This window comes from Myotis brandtii, unplaced genomic scaffold (genome assembly GCF_000412655.1).
Source record: "Myotis brandtii unplaced genomic scaffold, ASM41265v1 scaffold596, whole genome shotgun sequence".
NCBI lineage: Eukaryota > Metazoa > Chordata > Mammalia > Chiroptera > Vespertilionidae > Myotis > Myotis brandtii.
In genome coordinates this window covers 492,636-513,371 of record NW_005370250.1, presented here as the reverse complement: position 1 = coordinate 513,371, position 20,736 = coordinate 492,636, and the positions used below count along the sequence as shown (strand labels likewise).

The window sequence follows — 20,736 nt, the reverse complement described above, 5'->3', positions numbered from 1 at the left end:
TGCATTGAGCGTCTGCCCCCTGGTGGTCAGTGTGTGTCATAGTGACCAGTCAATTTGCATATTACCCTTTTATTATATAGGATTATTTTTTTAAACCAGCTTTTGTTTTATTATTTTCCCCTTTATTTCAATTTTATTTCTGTGTTGTTTTTTTGTTCATTTCTTTCTGCTTGCTTTGGGTGTTTGGCTCCCCTTTTTCTAATTTCTTAAAGTAGAAACTTCAGTTATTGATTTGAGACCTCTTTTCCCAACATCCATAGCCTTTTTAAACTTTATTAAATTATTCAAATCTTATATATCCTGTTTGGCCCCCTTCCATTTACAGGCTGAAACTCTTCAATCATCATTATGTCTTTGGATATTCTTGATTTTCTAAATAATTTGTGTTATATAGATATTGCTGTATAAATAAATTAATAAAGGTTTATGACTGTTAAATCATTAGATCATTGAGATTGATTTCATCAGAATGTGTGGGCCCTTCTCCAGATTATACAGACCCAGTTGAAGGAGAAAAGAATTGTTTAAGCTTATTTACTCTGGCAATTCAGAGATCTAACAGGTTATGATAGGGACTTTGGAAAGAGCCAACTAAAGAAGCAAGGAATATTATCTGTGCCTAATCCTATATAATAAAAGGCTAATATGCAAATTGACCAAACAGCGGAACAACCGGTCGCTATGACGCGCAGTGACCACCAGGGGGCAGACGCTCAATGCACTCAGCCAGAAGCCGGGCTCACGGCTGGCGAGCGCAGAGGCAGCAGTAGCGGGAGCCTCTCCCACCTCCGCGACAGTGCTAAGGATGTCTGACTGACAGCTTAGGCCCACTCCCCTTAGGAGGCTGAGGGGATTTCCCCCTCCCCCCCACCAGTGCAGAAATTTCATGCAGCGGGCCTCTAGTAATTTTATATTATTCTTTAGTGTGGCCACCAGGAGTTAGAGCAGTGCCCTAATTATTCTGACAGTTTTTTTCTTTAATCCCCTCAGTTCTTCATAGGGAGTGCCTCTCTTGCTTATGGTCCTTAGTTTTCCAGAGTTGCTAATAGATTCCCACTGTATCTCACCTCCAGTCCCTCATCCCCTTTCATCCTCACTTTCTAGTGATTCAATTTCTTTAATGGTTATAGGTCTATAATGATTTTCTATTTTCTTTTCAATTAGTTTTGATAGTTATAACTTTTCTAGGAAATCCATTATTTCATTTAATTTTTCAAATTTGAGCTCATAAAACATTAAATTGCATTTATTATTTTCTAAGTGAATTCAGTTTTGTCCCCTTTTGCATTACTAATACTGTTAATTTGTATTTTAAGCCCTTCTTTGTCCATTTCCCTAGTCTTTGGCAAAGAATCAAATAGTGCAAGAATTCCTATACACCCATTACCCAAATTCACCAATTTTTAACATTTTGCCACATTGGTTTTAGTCTCTCTCCCCCCGTATGTATGTACACACACATACACACGCACACACACACACTTTTTGAACTATGCATTTAAAATAAGTTGCATATATCCTACCTTTTACCCCTTAATACTTTAGTGTATTTTTCCTAAGAACAAGGATATTTTCTTAAATAACCACAGTGTAATTATTTTATTTTGGAAATTTAACATAAATATAGTACTTTAATGTAGATTCCATATTCCAGTTTTGTCAACTGTCTTAATAATGTTCTTATAACATTTTTGTTCCTTCAATACAAAACACATGACATTAGCTGTCATGTGTCTATTCTCCTTTAATCTAGAGCAGTTTTTCTTTTATTGACAGACATTGAAGGAGTACTGGCTCCCTTCCTTCCCTTTTTAGTAGCTGAACTGCTGTTATGCGAGAAATACGCCATTGTTTCTTTTGTTACTTTTTTAAAATTCTAAAATCCCATGCAGTTTAGAACAGTGTTAAATATAAATTCTTATTAATGATTAGTAAAACTATGTATTTAATTACAATTAATTTCATATTTAATAGTATGCCTTGGTGTTTTTCATAAAGGATACAGTTTTTATATCATCAGGAAGACTAAAGTTCATAATATGAGGCAACTGTTTGAGATGCCAATTAGTGATTTTGGTTATCAAATAATTTGAATTTGGAATTTTTGTTTAAAAAATGAAATGATTCAAAGGTATTTTAGAAAGTTACTAGTAAAATTTTTTAGGTTTGGTTACCAACCGTACTACTTTTTAGATAATACCATTTGTAAACATAAATTATTACTTATAAGGTAGCAACTATAATAAAGTACATAGTAGTTTGAAAGTACATATTTAATTTTACTCTGCTCTCCCAAATTATTAGTTGTTGTAAGTTAAACAAAAATGCATTTATTCTCCTTTTTTGCTTGGTCTATTTTAAATGCTTGTGGAAAACAAGTCTAGTAGTTTTATGATGGGAATTTTGGTCTGTATTTCCCAAAATAACTTTGAATATATCTTCAGAAGTTTTAGTTGTTAAGTGGCCTTGGTTTCCCTTCCCCCCTCCCCTTCTCCCCTCCCCCCATCAAATACCCTAGTATTTCTTGGGGTAAAAAACAACAACATTGGGAGATTGAAATGTTTCCAGTGCTTTTAGAATCCATTAACTTATGCTTCCCAAAATCTATTCCTAAGTTCTTTGAGGTCCTGAGCACCTTTATTTTTCAAATTCCTCCCCCTCCCATTCTCAAAAAAGGTCTCCCCTCCTAATTACTGACCTCCCAGCCTCTAAAGCAGTGGTTCTCAACCTTCCTAATGCCGCCACCCTTTAATACAGTTCCTCATGTTGTGGTGACCCCCAACCATAACATTATTTTCGTTGCTACTTCATAACTGTAATTTTGCTATTGTTATGAATCGTAATGTAAATATCTGACATGCAGGATGTATTTTCATTGTTACAAATTGAACATAATTAAAGCATAGTGATTAATCACAAAAACAATATGTAATTATATATGTGTTTTCCAGTGGTCTTAGGCGACGCCTGTGAAAGGGTCACAACCCACAGGTTGAGAACCGCTGCTATAGGGGAACCACTTCTCCCTCTCTCCCCTCATCTATATCAGATTTTAATGTTTATGCTAATTATAGGTTCACTTTCTTAATTTTGGACTTTACCTGTTATGTGTAGTTTTTTCATAATTAACATCTATTCAACCTTAATAGAAGAAAGAAAAAACGTTGTTCTTTTTGTGAGTACTTGATTGAAAGACTTTAAGATCTCATTAAAATATTCATGGTTCCAAAAGTATTTATCTAGCTAGAAAATAATTTAAACTGGTATGTCTTACCCAATTTAGGTCTGTTCAGATCTGTATTAGACTGCAAAGCTATTCTTCCAAATACCCCTACATAATTGTATTTTTCCTCCTCCATTATAATAGTCACTTCCTAAGGCTTCCTGCAGCCAGTCTATTTGCAGCAATTATATTCTACTCAAACCTGGTCATGTCTGTTGGTATGTCAAAGTCTGAAAAAAAAAATTTTTTTTAATACAGCCATAAACATTAATGTGCTTTTGAATTTGTTGTTGCTTTTTTCTAGCTTTAAAATTTTTTCATCATATACTAATTTTTTTAGTTTCTAATAAATAATATACTTCATTTCTAATCCCAACACACTTGTAAGTGAGCAAAAGTTCAAAAAGTTCTAGTATTATGCTGATTCTAAAACGTGACTCCTTGATTTGTTCTTATTTGTTAACAAGCCACATCCTTAATGGATCTTAAAGGTTATTGATGTCATATTGTTTGGGCAACATATTCTTTCATAGTTATTCTTGTGTCAGTCTTATTCACTTTATAATTGCTATTTACTCTATGCTTATCTTTATATTAATTTAATGTAAAATATATTTTGAGTAGAAATGAGGGCAGAGCCACTGATCCCCTTTTTATTTTTACTCTCTAATTTACAAATGTTTTTGAAAGTTAACCTTGGAGGTCTGATGAAATTTACATTCTTCCAGAACTCTTTAACTCTAGAAAGAGGTATATTCGGCTATTAATTAGGATTACTTAGAGATGCATTTCAAGTTTAACAACTGTATATACAGAATGTTTTTCAGCTTATATTTGTAATGGCTGTGGCATTTGCCTTTAGGAGAATCTTAACAGACTTTAGAATTACTAATTTGGTACCAGATACATATAAAGAAGCTCTAGAAGTAAGTGTAGGTCATGTATTCTGGGAGAGTTGTAACCACTGCAGCTCTGTAGAGTCCCTTTTAGTTTACTACATTGGTAATTAATAGGTATAGCTCTCTTTTAGCTAGAAATAATTTATCTCCTTACCTATTTTTCCTGCAGAGTAAATAAATCACCTACTGATTTTGTATTGGTGAATTGTAATTGCTTACTAAAAAATGTAATTGCTGTTTTCTACAGTTTGGTTGTTAATTGTATACCAATATGAATATGGTAAACATTGAGCTCTGTTTTCTGTATGCCTATTATTATCATTATTACTGTTATCGTAATATACATAATTAATATAGTGAAAACTCCAATGGAGTAAAGTCAGAGCACATTGTTCTGATATAGTTTAGGGGCAATGGAAGGAGGGAGGCAGCAGAACTCACTAATTTTTGAGAATCCTTGCAGCCCTTAAAACTTTGTTTTTCAGGAATGCAGACTTAGTATTAATCACATGGTGGGTAAAAGTCTTTTGAGGCATTATTCTACCTGTCTTTCTTTGTTGTTTTTTTCTAGCAGGCTTAATTCACTTTATTTTTCTTGTATATAATTATGTGGTGGCCACAGCTGGAGCCTGGGCCCTCTGCACAGACACTCTGGTGTGGGTCTTTACAAGATGGTCAGTGAATTCCTGATAGGGAGGCTTGGTGAATACACTCTCTTTCCAGAGATCTGGGGTGAGATAGCTGTAGGTCTTAGAGATGGCATCAAAGGTGGCCTTGGCAAAGTTGCCCAGGGTGGCAGTGCAGCCCCTGGCCGAGGTATAGCAGTCGTCAATACTGGTCATTATCAGCAACTTCTTTGGCACAGAGGCCGAGACAATGCCAGTAGCCCTGGGGGCAGGGATGAGGTGCACCAGTAGAGCCACAGTGGCCAGTCACCTTGCAAGGAACGGTGTGGGGCTTGCAGAGCTTGTTTCCCCAGTAGCCTGCTGCACTGGCACAATAGAGAGCTTGGCCAGGATAATGGCTCCACGGATGGCAGTGGCTACTTCCTTTGAGTACTTAACACCAAGACCAACATGTCCATTGTAGTCCCCAAAGGCGACAAATGCCTTGAACCTGCTCCTCTGGCCCCAGCACATGTCTGCTTTTGCATGGGCATAATCTTCAAGAACTCATCCTTGAGGGATGCCCCAAAGAAAAAGTCAGTGATCTCAGATTCCTTGATTGGCAAGGAGAATAGATAGATCTCCTCCAGGGACTTGATCATCATATCCATGATCAGACAGCCCAGCTTGGTGACGGGGATCCACTCCTTGTCCTAGGCCTTGTCTGTACCAGCTCTGTGGCCTCGGCTCCGGATACTGCTGCCAAATCCTCCACGGAAGCAGCTGCGACCTGCTGTTCCAGGGCCCCGGTGCTGCACCGGTGTCATCCACCATTTGGCATTTCCTTGGAAAAGAATCTCTACCTACCTTTTAAAAATACAACTTTTATGTCTTTTATTAATTTGAGGTGGACAGTTACCTTTATCCTTAATGTGATGAGAGTAAATTTATTTGTTTGTTTGTTTGTTAATTCTTACCTGAAGATATTTTTTCCATTGATTTTTAGAGAGGGGAGGGAGGGAGATTTTAGAGAGAGGGTGGGAGAGAGAGAGAGAGAGAGAGAGAGAGAGAGAAACATGGATGTGAGTGAGACACAGTGAGTGATTGGTTGCCTCCTGCATGCACCCCGACCTGGGCCAAGAATTGAACCTGTGACCCTTTGGTGTGCAGGCCGATGCTCTAACCATTGAGCACATCAGTCAGGGCAAGAGTGTTTATTTTTTAATGCTACTTAAAGTCAGAAGCAAAACAACTTTCTAACATATTGTGTGACTTAGATGAGAAATTTTTATACTTTGGATATGGAGGCTTTGAGATTATGTATAAGTTGAGCGATTCAAAATGTTTTAGGGAGTATATTTTTAAAATTATGTACAAAGAATGATGGCTGATTATGCCAGTAGATTAACTGCTTTTTTTCTTTTGCCCATGTATTTATCTTTTTGAGGTCTTTCTTTATGTAGCTTCAAGTTGTTGTCACTGTCATCTCACCTTGTCAGACAGAGTTCCTTGACCATTTTTTTTTTTTTGCAGGGCAGATCTAGTTGCAGCAGTCTCTGATCTTTTATTTATTTTCCTTCTCTTTTGAATTTCAGTTTAACCAGCTATAGGGTTCTTGATTGACAAGTTTTTTTTTCCATTTAGCATTTCAAATGTATTATGCTGACTTTTTTAAAAAAATATATTTTGTATTGATTTCAGAGAGGAAGGGAGAGAGAGATAGAAACATCAGTAATGAGAAAGAATCATTGATCGGCTGCCTCCTGCATGCCCCCTGCTGGTAGATCGAGCCCACAACCCCGGCATGTGCCTTTGACCAGAATCGAACGTGGGATCCTTCAGTCCACAGGCTGTGACGCTCTATGCTGTCCATTATCTTTTGGCCTCCAAAGTTTCTGAAGAGAAGTCATTTGGTATCCTTATTTAGGATCCTTTTATGTAATAATTCACTTATCTTTCTGCCTTCAGGATTCTCTGTGTGAATGCCTTTGAGTTCATCTCATTTGGAATGTGTTTAGCTTATTGCATATTTATATTCATGTCTTTTTATCAAATTTGGGGAGTTTTCAACCATAGTTTCTACAAATATTTTCTCTGCTTCTTTCACCTAGTAAGTTTTTCACTGTAGTTATTGTACTTTTCAGCTCCAGAATTTCTTTTTGGTTTCTTTTTTTTTTTTTGGTCTTTATTTATACTTCTATTTTGTTCATACAACATTTTCTTGATTTTTCTCCATATCTTCATTTCGTTCTTTGAGCATCTTTAAGACAGTTAAAAAATTTTTAAATATTTAAAGCTGACATTCAGTATTGTATTAGTTTCAGTTGTACAACTTAGTGTTTAGACACTTATATAACTTATGAATTGAACCCCCCCATAAGTTTAGTACCCACCTGATGCCATACATAGTTATTACAATATTGACTATATTCCCTATGCTGTACTTCACATCCCTGTGACTATTTTGTAATTGCCAATTTGTACTTTTTAAGACAGTTTTTAAAAAGCCTTTGTTTAGTAGATCTGCTATCGGATCGTTTTCAGGACCAGTTTCTATTAAACCCACCCACCCCCCTTATTTTGTTTAGCTAGCCTTACCGTACTGTTTCTTTGTATGCATTGGGGTTATTCTGATTGAACACTGAGCATTTGAATCTAATAATGTGGTAACTCTGGAAATCAGATTGTCTCATTTCCCTATGGTTTGCTGTTTTTGTTACTACATTGTTACTATTTTTCTCTGTGCCAAGGATCAGAATAAGATGAACTTAATGTCTTCTTATGTCTTTTCTGAGCCTTTCCCTGGGTATGCATAGTCACTTTCTAATTTCCCCCAAATATGTTGTTGTTTTTGCATTTAATGTCTGGCTCTCAAAATGGGAAAAAGTAAAAAAATGGCAGCTAAAATAGGGTGCTAGCCCTTTAAATACCCTGGAAGTCACTTCATTCTGATGAGAAATGACTTGCAGCAATGAGGGAAGGTACAACAGTGGCTGCCCTCTTCTTTGTCTTTGCCTCTGTGATCAGAAGCAGCAGTCAGTGATAAGAGCACAAATATCTGGTAGTTGTAGGACAGGATTCTTTTTATCTACCCTGGCTCCCAAGATTTGTATACTTGCCGCTCCAGGAACTACTCCCACAACTCCCAGAAATTAACCACAATTTACCGTCCATGCGTTCCCCTGGAAGTTGCAGGCTTTCAGCAGATTCCAGACTTCCAACAGTTTTATCAGACAGATTCTGCCGGTGCAGTTGTTGTTTAGGTAGGAGGACAGATTCCTGGTTCTTTGCCATCTTCCTAAAATCCTCTTCAGTCCCATCTTAATTTCTGTAGTGAATAACTTTGTGAAGTAGATTAAGTAGCAAGAACTCTGTATTAATATAGGGTTAAAATAATCACTAAAATATAATAGCTCTTCAGTTTGTATTTAAGAGTTACATTAGATGCATTTGACACATATAGTAATTTTTGGCATTTAACTTTTGACAGGTGGTTTTGGAATGTATGCTTAAAAAGGACCTCATTTACAATAAGGTCACTCCAACATTTCACCACTGGAAGATTGAAGACAAGAAATTTGGCCTTACCTTTCAAAGTCCTGCTGATGCTAGGGCTTTTGATAGAGGTATTCGAAGAGCTATAGAGGATATTTCTCAAGGTAAGTTTTCTTGACTATTTTCTTAATCTGTTCATCAGTTATCTATAGTAAAGTAGAGTTACTTTAAGCAAGTCAGCTTTTGTGATATGTGATCAGACTTTGAAAGCTCACTGTAGGTGAAGTAGATAAAATAATGGGCTCCTTAGTCTGTTTCAAATTTGTTACATCACAATATATGCCAATTAAATTTGTTACCTTGAAGAACCCATCAACAGTTCCCTTCAGATAATTCAGGTGATTTCAAATAAGAGGTTGAGGAAGAGGGGAGCAGTCAGTTCCAACTTTTAAAATCCTTGTGTATATGTTATATCAGTCATATTCTTGTTTTGGTAATGATAAAGATAAAATTTCTAATAATCAAATATAGGTATATGCCAGTTATTCTATGTCAGAACCCTTTTTTTTTTTTGAAAGAGAAATGCTTTTTAAAAAAATATATTTTATTGATTTTTTTACAGAGAGGAAGGGAGAGGGATAGAGAGTTAGAAACATTGATGAGAGAGAAACATCCATCAGCTGCCTCCTGCCCACCCCCTACTGGGAACGTGCCCGCAACTAAGGTACATGCCCTTGACCGGAATCAAACCTGGGACCCTTCAGTCTGCAGGCTGACGCTCTATCCACTGAGCCAAACCGGTTAGGGCAGAACCCTTTTCTTTTTACCTGATTTCATTATTGACAAATATTACAACCCCATCTATTTCTTTGTAATCTTTCCAATCTGTTAAAATTATTAACTCTAAAGCTTGCACAAGCTTGCAGGTTTTAAAAAGAGGGAGACTGTATATACATGTAAGACTGGCCTCTGCTTAATTAAACAAAGAAATCACATTAAAACTAATTTCTTCCCCCAAACAAGTCAAAACTTGATTTGTTTTTCTAATTAAAAAGGAATATCATCTTAAATAATAGAATGGCTTCTGTATAAAGTAACTGCATCAATATTAGATAACATTGTGATTTGTATATTTTGAATATTAGAAGAAATGAACTAATTATGAAACAGACCATAGGCAAGAACATGGAGATGCTTAGTATAAATCTGTATTAATAGTGCATGAAACTGTGGTTAAATAATTTATTTAGCTACTTTAAATATTAGAGTTTGTTAAGCAAATAATGTTAGATTTCCAGTTCAGAAAGAAATTCTATGAAATGATAGCAGTCATTTTATTTTTATAATCAGAGCCCATAAATTATTTTTATGTCAGTGTTCTTGATGTTGGCTGCACATTAGAATTACCTGGGAGGCTTTTGAGAAATAGAATGACTAGTTCTCACTCCAGGTCACTTGAATCAAACTATTTGGGGAGTGGAGCTGAGGCATTATATATATTTTTTATTTTTATTTTTAAGTTCCTAGACATTTCAAATGTGATAAGGAATTGTTATCCTAGCTGAATTATTATATTACGAATTTACAAAAACAAATGAATATGCTTCCTCAGATTCTCTAGTAGATGTTGTGATTCTCAAACCACTACAATAAACTTTAATTTAAAAAATGCGTGGTGCCCTTATGCCTCACCTAACAGGCGTTTCTGACATTATTGGTTTGGTACTGTACTCTAGTGTTAGTTTCCCAGTTGATTCTGCTATTTAGCTAGTGTTGAAGAACCAGTGCTTTAAAGAGAAAATCGTTATCTATGGCTGTTAAAATTTATATGATTTATGTTTAAGTTTTGAATTACTTTGAAGCCTATACTTATGTCCCCATAAGAACACACTTTCACTAGGGTCAAATAGATTGAGTTTAATGTTCAAAAAGACAATTTATAAGGAGAAATTTACAAACTCCTAGCCAGGTAGAATAGACTGCTACTGTATTCAGTCGATCTTATTATTTGTAAACGTTATTTTAAATATACTGGTTAACCTTATTACCAGTTATTATATATACTTTGAACAATCTCATTAAATTTCTCTTACTTATTAGCCTTTTATAACAATAAGGAAAAACTTATTGCAACCCTTTTCAAAGGACAGATTTCTCATCTCCATGCTAGCTATGTCTCAAGGGTAGCATAAACTCAGAATTCATTGCTAGGAGAAATCCCTCTTTATGAATTTGTTAGAACTAAAGGCTCTCTTGAACATAATAAAAATGTATACAAAGACATTGATGCGTAACGGTCAATAGCAACAATTGGCCATTGACTATCAATAGTGAATTAAGGCTCATTTATTTTTTTTACTATAGCAACTAAAATCCTGCTTCTGGGTACTAAATACTGTTTCCTGGATCAGAGTATTTAGACAGATTGAGGGGATCACACATGGACATTATCTAACACCAGAGGAGTGTGGTGCACATAGTTTACCTAGTTCAGCGGTTCTCAACCTGTGGGTCGTGACCCCTTTGGGGGCCGAACGACCCTTTCACAGGGGTCGCCTAAGACCATAGGAAAACACATATATAATTACATATTGTTTTTGTGATTAATCACTATGCTTTAATTATGTTCAACTTGTAACAATGAAAATACATCCTGCATATCAGATATTTACATTACGATTCATAGCAGTAGCAAAATTACAGTTATGAAGTAGCAATGAAAATAATTTTATGGTTGGGGGTCACCACAACATGAGGAACTGTATTAAAGGGTTGTGGCATTAGGAAGGTTGAGAACCACTGACCTAGGTGTTTGAGTATTTTGGAGAAATCAGGAGCAGGGCTTGCTGTAAATAGTACACTTTTCACACACAGAAAAACATCTCTTTGTAAGTAATTGGGAATTTACCTGCAGAAGAGAAAAACAATCACTTTATTCTCTATTCTTTTAATAAAGGGGCACGTATGAGTGGCCAATATCAGATTGGTTGCCAGGCAGCCCAGAATGATCTCTGATCAGTCTCCTGTAGTATTATAATGACATAGTCAATTAGTCAGTAATACTAAAATCTAAGACAAAAATTTTGTTTAATTAAACTTTTACCTGTTTTCTTAGGATGCCCAGCATTAAAAAATGAAACTGAAGGAGCAGATGATGACTTACAAGTAAGTAGTTGGCTTGAAAGAATTTTTTAAACATAAAGGATATAGAGCAGGGGTGGGGAATGTCCGGCCCGTGGGCCGTATAAGGCCCTTGAAATCATTTGGTCTGGCCCTGCCAAGGCATTGGGGGTGAGTTAATTAAATGTTTGGCCAAACATAGCAGGCTAATTTTTAAGTTGATAATTTTGTATGGCCTGCGAATGATGTCATCAATATCCAAATGGCACTTGGCAGAAAAAAGGTTCCCCACCCCTGAAATAGAGGAAATAACTAGCCTTAATAAATAAGTAACTCATAACTTTTTAAGAAACTTTCTAAGGCACTGTATTTGTCAAGAAATACAGAGAAGCAGAATCAATAGTATGTATATATGCATGTATGTACATAACATATATAGAGAGAATGTTGTTTTGGTTTGGATACACACACACATTGTTTTTTGTTTGCTTTTGAACGAATTGGCCCACGTGATTATCAAGTTCAAAAGCCACAGGATAGGCAGACATGCTGGAAGTTCTGTCACTAGTTGATGTTTTGGTCTTGAGTGGAAAGGCAGTTTTGAGACAGACTTCCTTCCTCTTTAGTGAACCTCAGTCTTTTTTTTAAATGTTTTTATAATGAGGCCCACCAACTCTATGGAGGGTAATTTCCTTTCCTCGGAGTCTACTGATTTAAATGTTAGTCACATGAGAAAATTACCTTTACAACAACAACATTTAGACTGGTGTTTGACCAAATAGCTTGGCATCATAGGTTAGACAAGTTGACACATAAAATTAACTATCACAGATACCCCACCCATTAGGAAGGTACTTATATAAAAAATTCACAGAAAAGGCATTGCAAATTGTTAATAAGCATATGGACACACTTCTGTTTTATCTCACTGTTAATCAGCAGGTAGCTTAAGTTAACATATTTTAGTTAACCTAATGACCAAAGGTTTAAAAATTGATATTATATCCCATATTGTGTCTGTCCATGAGATTGACAGAGTAATGTTCTGCTGGAGAAAATGTAGATTGTTAGATTCTTTCTAGAAAGCATTTTGGTAATTGTATTAAAAAGCCTTTAAAATAGAAACATTCATGCCTGTTTATCCAATGCATCGATTTCCAATAATCTGTACTAAGGAAATAGAGATGTGCAAAAATTTTTTATACCCAGATTTTTGAGGGTGTGTGTATAAAAGATTGATAATAAAAATAAGTTATCTAAAAGAATAGGAATGGTTGAATTTATTAAGGTATATTTTTTATACAACTATTAAAGTTTTATGAATTTACTTGCACTATATTAAGTAATAAAACACAATTTTATGGTGTTATCATTACACAGCTAAAATGTTAGATGTTTCTGTTAGTTACTTTTGGATTGTGAGATTCAGAGCTACATGGCTTTTTTATTAATACTTCTCAGTGTTTTTTAAGTTTTCTGCAGTAACTTAATATTTTTAGAATAATACTGAATGAACCCAAATTTGTATGATTACCTTGTACTAATAACAGGTTATTTACATTGTAAAAATAGTTGTGAGCTAAAGACATGGAAAACGGTTTTATCCACATTTGCAATCATATGAATTGTTATCATCCATGATAACCACCATACTATTTTTAAGCTTTTAATTTTTTTTTAATTTATCTTTATCATTGAAAGTATTACAGATCTCCTCTTTGTTTGTTTGTGGGGTTCCCTCTCCCCATTTAACCCCTCCAGCCTGTACCCGCCCCTCCCAGGCCTTCACCCACTCTATTGTCTGTGTCCCTGGGTTATGCATATATGCAGATAGGTTCCTCTGTTAATCGCTCCTCTCCCACCCCCTCACCTCTGCCTTCCCACTGAAATTCATCAGTCTGTTCTATGCTTTTATGTCTCTGTTTCTATTTTATTCATCAGTTTATTTTGTTAATTAAATATGAGTGAGATCATGTGATACTTATTTTTCTCTGACTGGCTTATTTCGCTTAGCATAATACTCTCTTAGGTTGTTGTTTTTTTCTAGACATAAATGTGTACATACATGTATTATGTTATTATACTGTAATCTGTTTTTTCCACTTAAATTACATAATGTTTTTTGTTCTAAATACGTTTTCAAGTTTAATTTTCAATGGTTTGTTTTATGTAATTTGTTTATATTAGAAGTATCTTAATTACTAGTTCCACTATTGTACATAAAGAGTTTATGTGTTTAAATATTTGAATCTGTTTATTTTATTGATGGTTAATTATTATTTTAAAAAATACAGTAAGTTGGAGTTAATTAGGTATAAGAAACAAGTAATAAAATGCAAAATAAATACATTTTCAAGGTTCCATTTTGTTCTGGTTTCTACCAAAATATGGGACTAGAAATAGGGAAATATGTTCTGAATTGCTCCCTATGATGAAAGTAAATTTGGTTAAAGTTCAGCTTAAAAAGGTGGGCAAAAGATGTAGGCATCATTCATTCTAGGGTTGCCAGAAGTTGAGCCAACTCAAAGATATAACACACATTAAAAAAAGATTTAGATATCATTCACTCATTCATAGAATCGCCAGGAGTTGGAGCCAACTCAGTGACCTATAACACACATACAAAAAAAGCAGAGGAGAAATACTCAGAGGCTAGTGAATATGTGAGGTAAATTTTTCTAGACATCCTGTTTGAACAATTTTAAGAAGAATCAACATCCATAATTAAAACTACCAAAGAAGACTCTTGACTTTACCTTATTATTTCATGATATGCCAAAGTTTTTGCATGCCATTCTTATTTTGGAATAAGATGTTGGAAGTATAAAGTATTCAAATTCATTTAACTCAGCAATTTTTAATCTTTTTTCATTTCATTGCACACATAAGCTAGTTACTAAAATTCTGCAGCACACCAAAAAATGTATTATTATTATTATTATTTGCTGATGTGCCAGAAATATAGGTATAATTTTGATTTATTTACACCGGACGGCTATTGTTGTGTTTGCTGTCATCATTTTTTAATTTGACATTCTAAGGGAAAAGACAGAGAGAATCAGTGATTGGCTGCCTCCTGTATGCCCCCTACTGGAAATCGAGCCTGCAATGTAGGCATGTGCCCTGATTAGGAATCGAACCTGGTTCATAGGTCAACGCTCAACCACTGAGTCACACTGGTGGGGCGAAATTGGCTTTTTAACTACTTTATTAGGGTAAAGTACATCTTGTTTCATAACTCACCTATGGGGCCCGGCATAAACATTTTGAAATTATTTTTAGTACAAATTGACTGATTTATGGTAGTGGTTATGTCAGGTTTACTTTATTGGTCATTATTTGCAAAAGCAACTAAAATGGTTTTAAAAGAGTAACTCATTATCTAAGTTTTTAAGCCTAAAGGAGGTAATAATTGTTATATTTAGATCAGACTTGAGGTAGTAAGAGGAAGAGATCTCAGATTTCATGCTTTTGGCAAGTAGAAAGATGATACCTAATTGATATGAAATGAAAAATTGTTCTATCTTTTCTTTCTGCTACTGAGAAGTATTTGACTAACTTATCCTTTTTTAGAATTGGGTAATGTCATTTCTGAGCCAAAATGATTAAAAGGTTTGTGATTTATATTCTTTAAAGTTATTTTGTTATAGGCTAGGATGATATAAATTGTTCGTATACTAATTTTCAGAGTTGGTAACATTTTAATAAGGCTCAATATCTGAAAACTAAGTTAATAGATAGGTTTATTTAGTTAGCTAGGCCTTTTTTAAATTCTTGCATGTTGTGTTTAAATACATACATACTTTTTAAAAAAGCACTATGAGGATCAATCTTTTCCATTTTGATTGTGTTTTTGTTAGGATTTTTGTTTGTATTGGGGATGGTGGTGGTTGGAATTCAAGTAGCATAAATCATAAACTTTGAACCCACATGATCTGACTTCACAGTCTTTGAATTTTAGCCCTTATATCATGTAACAGTACTACTAATTATTTAACCATTCACATTCCATTCAACATTTACTTTATTTTCCACAGCCTTTTACATTAATTTTTGTTGGTATTTCTGAATGTGATGTTTGAATTAGATTCTAGAAATAGGTTTGTCATTTAGAGGATTGTATAAAGATTTATATAGTTATCAGGAACTATGTAACTACTGCCTATTTACTCAGATTTGGAGACAATAAACAATCTCTGAAAATCTAATACAATTTTTTTTTAAGTCAAACTAAAGTTACATTAGGAAGGTAGTTTAGTTTTTCTGCTTATTAATTTAGGGTGGAGGACTTGTTTTCCTTTTCTGTTTTTGCTGGGCATTATATATTGGTACATTTCTCATATTCCTTTCATATTGTTTCATCACTGATTACTGTATTCAGGTTGCTTAAACAATATACTATAAATGCTGTTAATGTTTTCAGACAAAGCTCATAGACAAATGCAGAATTTAAAACTCAAGGTTTATTCTTATCTTTAATCAAAGGTAACTTAAGAAATCTAATGAATGAATAGGAGACAATTATAGTCAGGTCTGAAATGAATTTCTACTGGATGCTACTCCAAAATGTTAATAGTGGTTTTGTTAAGTTCATGGAATGGTTAATCATTTTTTCCATTTTCTATGCTAAGTTTGCATAATTTGAGTATATAATTTTAAATGCCAAAAATAACTTTGGTAGCATTTTTAGCATATGCAGCACTGAAATATAAAATTTCTTTATCAAATAACATTTAAAATTTTTTGATCATTCTAAAGTAAACGAATAGTATAGTCATTAAAAACATCTATTGTTGGATATGACTCAGCCACACCTTTTGAAACCTGTGATTTGTGATATACAAAAAGGAAGTTTTTGAGCAATAAATAGACTGTGATATTTACTTTCTCATACTTAATTGGTTATTTATTAGGAAACATACATTCAAAAAGGCTTGCAGAACAACACTTAAGTTTTCTCCGTGTCAGGATTACTACAGGAAGAAGAGCAAAGGTGGAGAGAACCAAATTTTGTTTTTATTTTCTTCACAGCTGTCATCTAGCCTTGTGATCTAGTGGAGAGCTACAGCCCAAATTGTTTTATCGTTTTACCTGGCATCCTTTTGCCTCTACACACAAAATTGCCATAGTAGTCTTGGAAAAAGAAAAAGCTAAACAATCTCTTAGCAACCATAGGAGAATAATTATTATACCAGCCTCTGAGAGTAAAACATTAAAGTTGGCATGGGTTTCTCTATAGATAATACAGATGAGTCGATGCCAGCACAATACTGAAAGCATTGAATGTGCTTTCAGTAGCATAAATCATAAAATTTGAACCCACATGATCTGACTTCATTTTTAAATGCTGAAGATCATGCAACTGTATGTACAGTCCTTGTGCATATCATGTATTACATTTTCTAGTCTTGTGGAAGATTTTTGGCACTTCCCTCCACCTAACTTAAGATTATGTCCATGTTCCCGTAGTAGTTTTTTTTAAAGGGTTATAATCCAGTAAAAAAAGAAATTCAAACTTGACTAAACCTGAACACGTTTTACTCATTTGTACAAAAATTAAGAAAGTGTTTTGGTTATTACTAATTTTACTTATGAAAATGGTACAGATAATCCTTTTGGAAAATAACACTACAAATGTTTTTCTTAATTGTATTGGAAAAGATTGGTAAATGATAATGCCCAGTGTGAGCAGAGATGTGTGGAAATGGTTCTTCTTTCATATACTACTGATCGATTCTCTTTGTAATATAATTGGAATATATGCATATCCTTTAGTCGGTAATATTATTTATAGGAATTAATCCTAATGAAATAATACTACCAGTCCACCAAGATGTATTTATAAGGAGGTGCGCATTGCTATGTATGTAACAAAATACTGGAAACAATCCAATGCCCATATGTAGAATATTGCCTATGGAATATATAATATATAAACTACTAAACTTCTTTGTAACAATTTCAAAGCACTTGTACATATTTATATATTGACATGGGAAGAGATTTATGATAAATTATGAAGTAAAAAAGGTACTATGTGGACTCTAAAATAAAATGGAATCAATTTATGCATAGAGATTAAACATACTTGCATTCAGAATTCTAGAAAGATGTAATAATAGCTGTGTAACACAGTTCTTGGTACATACCTTTCTTTTTAAGGTGCAAAAGAGCACTTTAGTTGTAATTAAAAGCTCATTATAATTAAATATCTCTCTCACATGGAATGGTTAACCTTCTAATTCTTCCTAAGTTACGTTCAGTAAGTTTGTTCATAAAGTTGATTTTTTTAAATTATTATTTTGACATGGCTCCCTAATCATGTACATTTGAGTTTTGGGAATTGCTATTCAAGTGTTGGTAGTGATACATTCTCATTGATTTGCTAAATACTTGTTAGAGTGAAAGTATCTAATTTTTTATTGTTGTTTTTATATTCTGGCAACTAATGAGTTGGGGATTGTTCCCATTAGGCAACTGCTGAAGAGAATATTCCCAGTTCTCGAGTGAAAGATCATCTTTTCCAGCAAGAGACCGTTGTTACCAGTGAGCCTTATAGAAGCTCAAGACCTTCTCCCTTTGAAGATCTGAATGCCAGAAGAGTCTACTTGCAAAGCCAAGCCAGTCAGGTGAGAAGATAAATATTTTCCAGTATGTTATTCATATGTATAGAAGTTGGGTGTGTTAGACAAGGGTTAAGGCCATCTGCTCTTCACCGGGCAAAATAAACAAGCAACAATAGAAACCCAGGAGAATGTGATTTATAATGAATCAAATTCAGAATTAGATAGTAAATATATAGGCATAAAGTTCTTTACAGATTTAATAATTGAGCCATAAGTTTGACTTTAAAATTTTCAGTGACAAAGGTGCACAGGATAATTGTATTAGTTACAGTTCTTTTATACTGTGTGAACTTGAGTAATTTAATTCATACCCACTATTTGTCTACAAAATCAAAGTTGTTTTAAAGTATCTACTCTTGATTGGTGTTACCTATAATATGTATTCGTGTTCAGTCACATAATGGCTATCTGTGCCTAAATACCAGCTGATTTTGTTGTTGTTAATCCTCACCAGAGAATTTTTTTTCCCAATGCTTTTTAGAGAGAATGAGAGGGAAGGAGGGAGGGAGGGAGGGAGGGAGGGAGACAGACATCGATTGGTTTCCTCCTGTATGCACCTGTACTGGGACCGGGGATCAAAACTGCAACACAGGTACACATGCCCTTGACCAGGGATTGAACCCACGATGCATCAGTGCATGGGCTAACTCTCTAACCACTGAGTATACCGGTCAGTTGATTCTTATTGAATGGTCCTCATTTGACCTGAGGGCTTCAGGCATGCAATTTACTAGGGAAGAAATTTGTATACACTGTATAGATAGTGAGACAAATCAAATGAACAACATGATAAAGCATTTAGTTTAACTAATTGTTTTATACCGTATGAAAGACTCCGTGCTTTAGAGTTGAGGGATAAAAAGGAAAATAAACCTTTTTTTTCCTTTGGTGTCTGTTCTAAGGGTTTCTAGTGAGGTATTATATACATGCTCATGGTGTTGCAGGGTGCACAGGATAGAGACATTGAACATATTGTGAAAAATGAGTAATTGCCCTGGCTGGTTTGGCTCAGTGGATAGAGCGTCGGCCTGCAGACTGGAGGGTCCGGGGTTTGATTCTAGTCAAGAGCACATGTCTGGGTTGCGGGCTCGACCTCCGAGTAGGGGGTGTGCAGGAGGCAGCCAGTCAATGATTCTCTCTCATCATTGATGTTTCTATCTCTCTCTCCCTCTCCCTTCCTCTCTGAAATCAATAAAAAATATATTTAAAAAAAGAAAGTGAGTAATTTTTCCTGGTATGCCTAAAGGATGGGAACAGTTAACCATTTACAAATTACAAGGGTGGGGCTGACAATAAGGATTGGGGAAAAGGACACAGGAATGGGAGGATGCATGTTTTAGAGTGAGTGTATTAACTCATTCTGTCATAACAAAATACCACATAGTAGGTATCTTAACAGAAATACCTTAGAGTTCTGAAGGCTGGAAGTCCCAAGATTAGGGTGCCAGCCAGCATGGTTGATTCCTAATGAGGGCTCTCTTCCTGGATTACAGACAGCTGCTGCCTCCTGTGTCTTCTCCGGGCAGAAAGGGAGAGCATTAAAGTCAGCAAGCAGACTGGTGTCTTTTCTTACAAGGGCATTAATCTCATCAGACCAGGACCACACCCTTCATAACCTTATATTTCCCAATGATCCTATTTCCAAATACCTCACCTTGGGGGTTAGGGTTTCATGTGAATTTTGGCAAAGCATGAACATTTAGTTTATTTCAGGGAACAACATAAACAAAAGATGCACAACATGGAGAGTAAAAAAGGGCCAGATAGGACAAGGGCCAGATTGTTGTATTTTTATTTTCTATGAAACACCTTGGACTTTCTCTTGTTGCTTCGCAGACCTGGGTACATAGTCATGTGCCAGAAGGCACAAGAAACCACAATAAACATAGGTTTATGGAGTCTCAGTTTTACTCAAAAACAAAAAATTCCCAGATGTTAATATTAGTTTACATTCCTGAACACTTGTTATTGCCCTGATTTGGTCACTTGGTGAAAGTAAAGTAATATTTTATTACTAGGGGCCCAGTGCACAAATTCGTGCACCTTGAAAGGAACTGTGGTTCGCAGGGTGCAATGGGCACAGGGGTGGGTCTCAGCCCATCCTCAATGCCTCCACCACGGCCCTGAGTCCTCAGTCCCCTTTGCTGGCAGCTCCGCTCCTGCCGCCACCGTTCCCATGCGCTGAAGGCACTAGCCCAGGGGTGGGCAAACGTTTTGACTCGAGGGCCACAATGGGTTCTTAAACTGGACCGGAGGGCCGGAACAAAAGCATGGATGGTGTGTTTGTGTGAACTAATATAAAGTCAAAGTAAACATCATTACATAAAAGGGTACGGTCTTTTTTTTTTTAGTTTTATTCATTTCAAACGGGCCGGATCCGGCCCGCGGGCCATAGTTTGCCCACGGCTGCACTAGCCCCACTTGCACCTGCTGATGGCGCAGAGCGATTGGGGCTGGTGCCAGCAGCGGGTGTGACTAGGGCTGGCACCATCAGCGGGTGTGAGAGGGACTGCCGGCCCTGATCGCCCCTCAGGAGCAGGGCAAGGTGGAGAAGCCCAGAGGAGCAGTTGGGGCCGGCAGCTGCTGCTTGCACCCGCTGATGGCGCTGAGCGATCGGGGATGGCGCGAGCAGTGGCTCTGGTGTTGGCAGTGGGTGCGAGCGGGGCAGGTGCGAGCACCAGGCAGGACCGCAGTGCACGGGAGTAAAGAATTTTCAGTAACCACCAGAAGCTCGCCCCGATGACAGTGACCGGTGCCCCACCTTGGTC

General features: G+C 35.8%; 1 protein-coding gene and 1 pseudogene across 1 annotated transcript in view; one reads left to right on the top strand and one right to left on the bottom strand.

Moving 5' to 3' along the window:
* SPRED1 (sprouty-related, EVH1 domain containing 1) overlaps positions 1–20,736 on the top strand; it is a 120,549-nt gene that overhangs the window by 70,531 nt on the left and 29,282 nt on the right. The window contains exons 3-5 of the mRNA XM_005879350.2: positions 8,218–8,386; positions 11,338–11,387; positions 17,816–17,971. Of these exons, the coding sequence (XP_005879412.1) occupies positions 8,218–8,386; positions 11,338–11,387; positions 17,816–17,971 (375 nt within the window). The remainder of the gene's footprint in view (positions 1–8,217; positions 8,387–11,337; positions 11,388–17,815; positions 17,972–20,736) is intronic.
* LOC102240274 lies at positions 4,691–8,021 on the bottom strand (annotated as a pseudogene).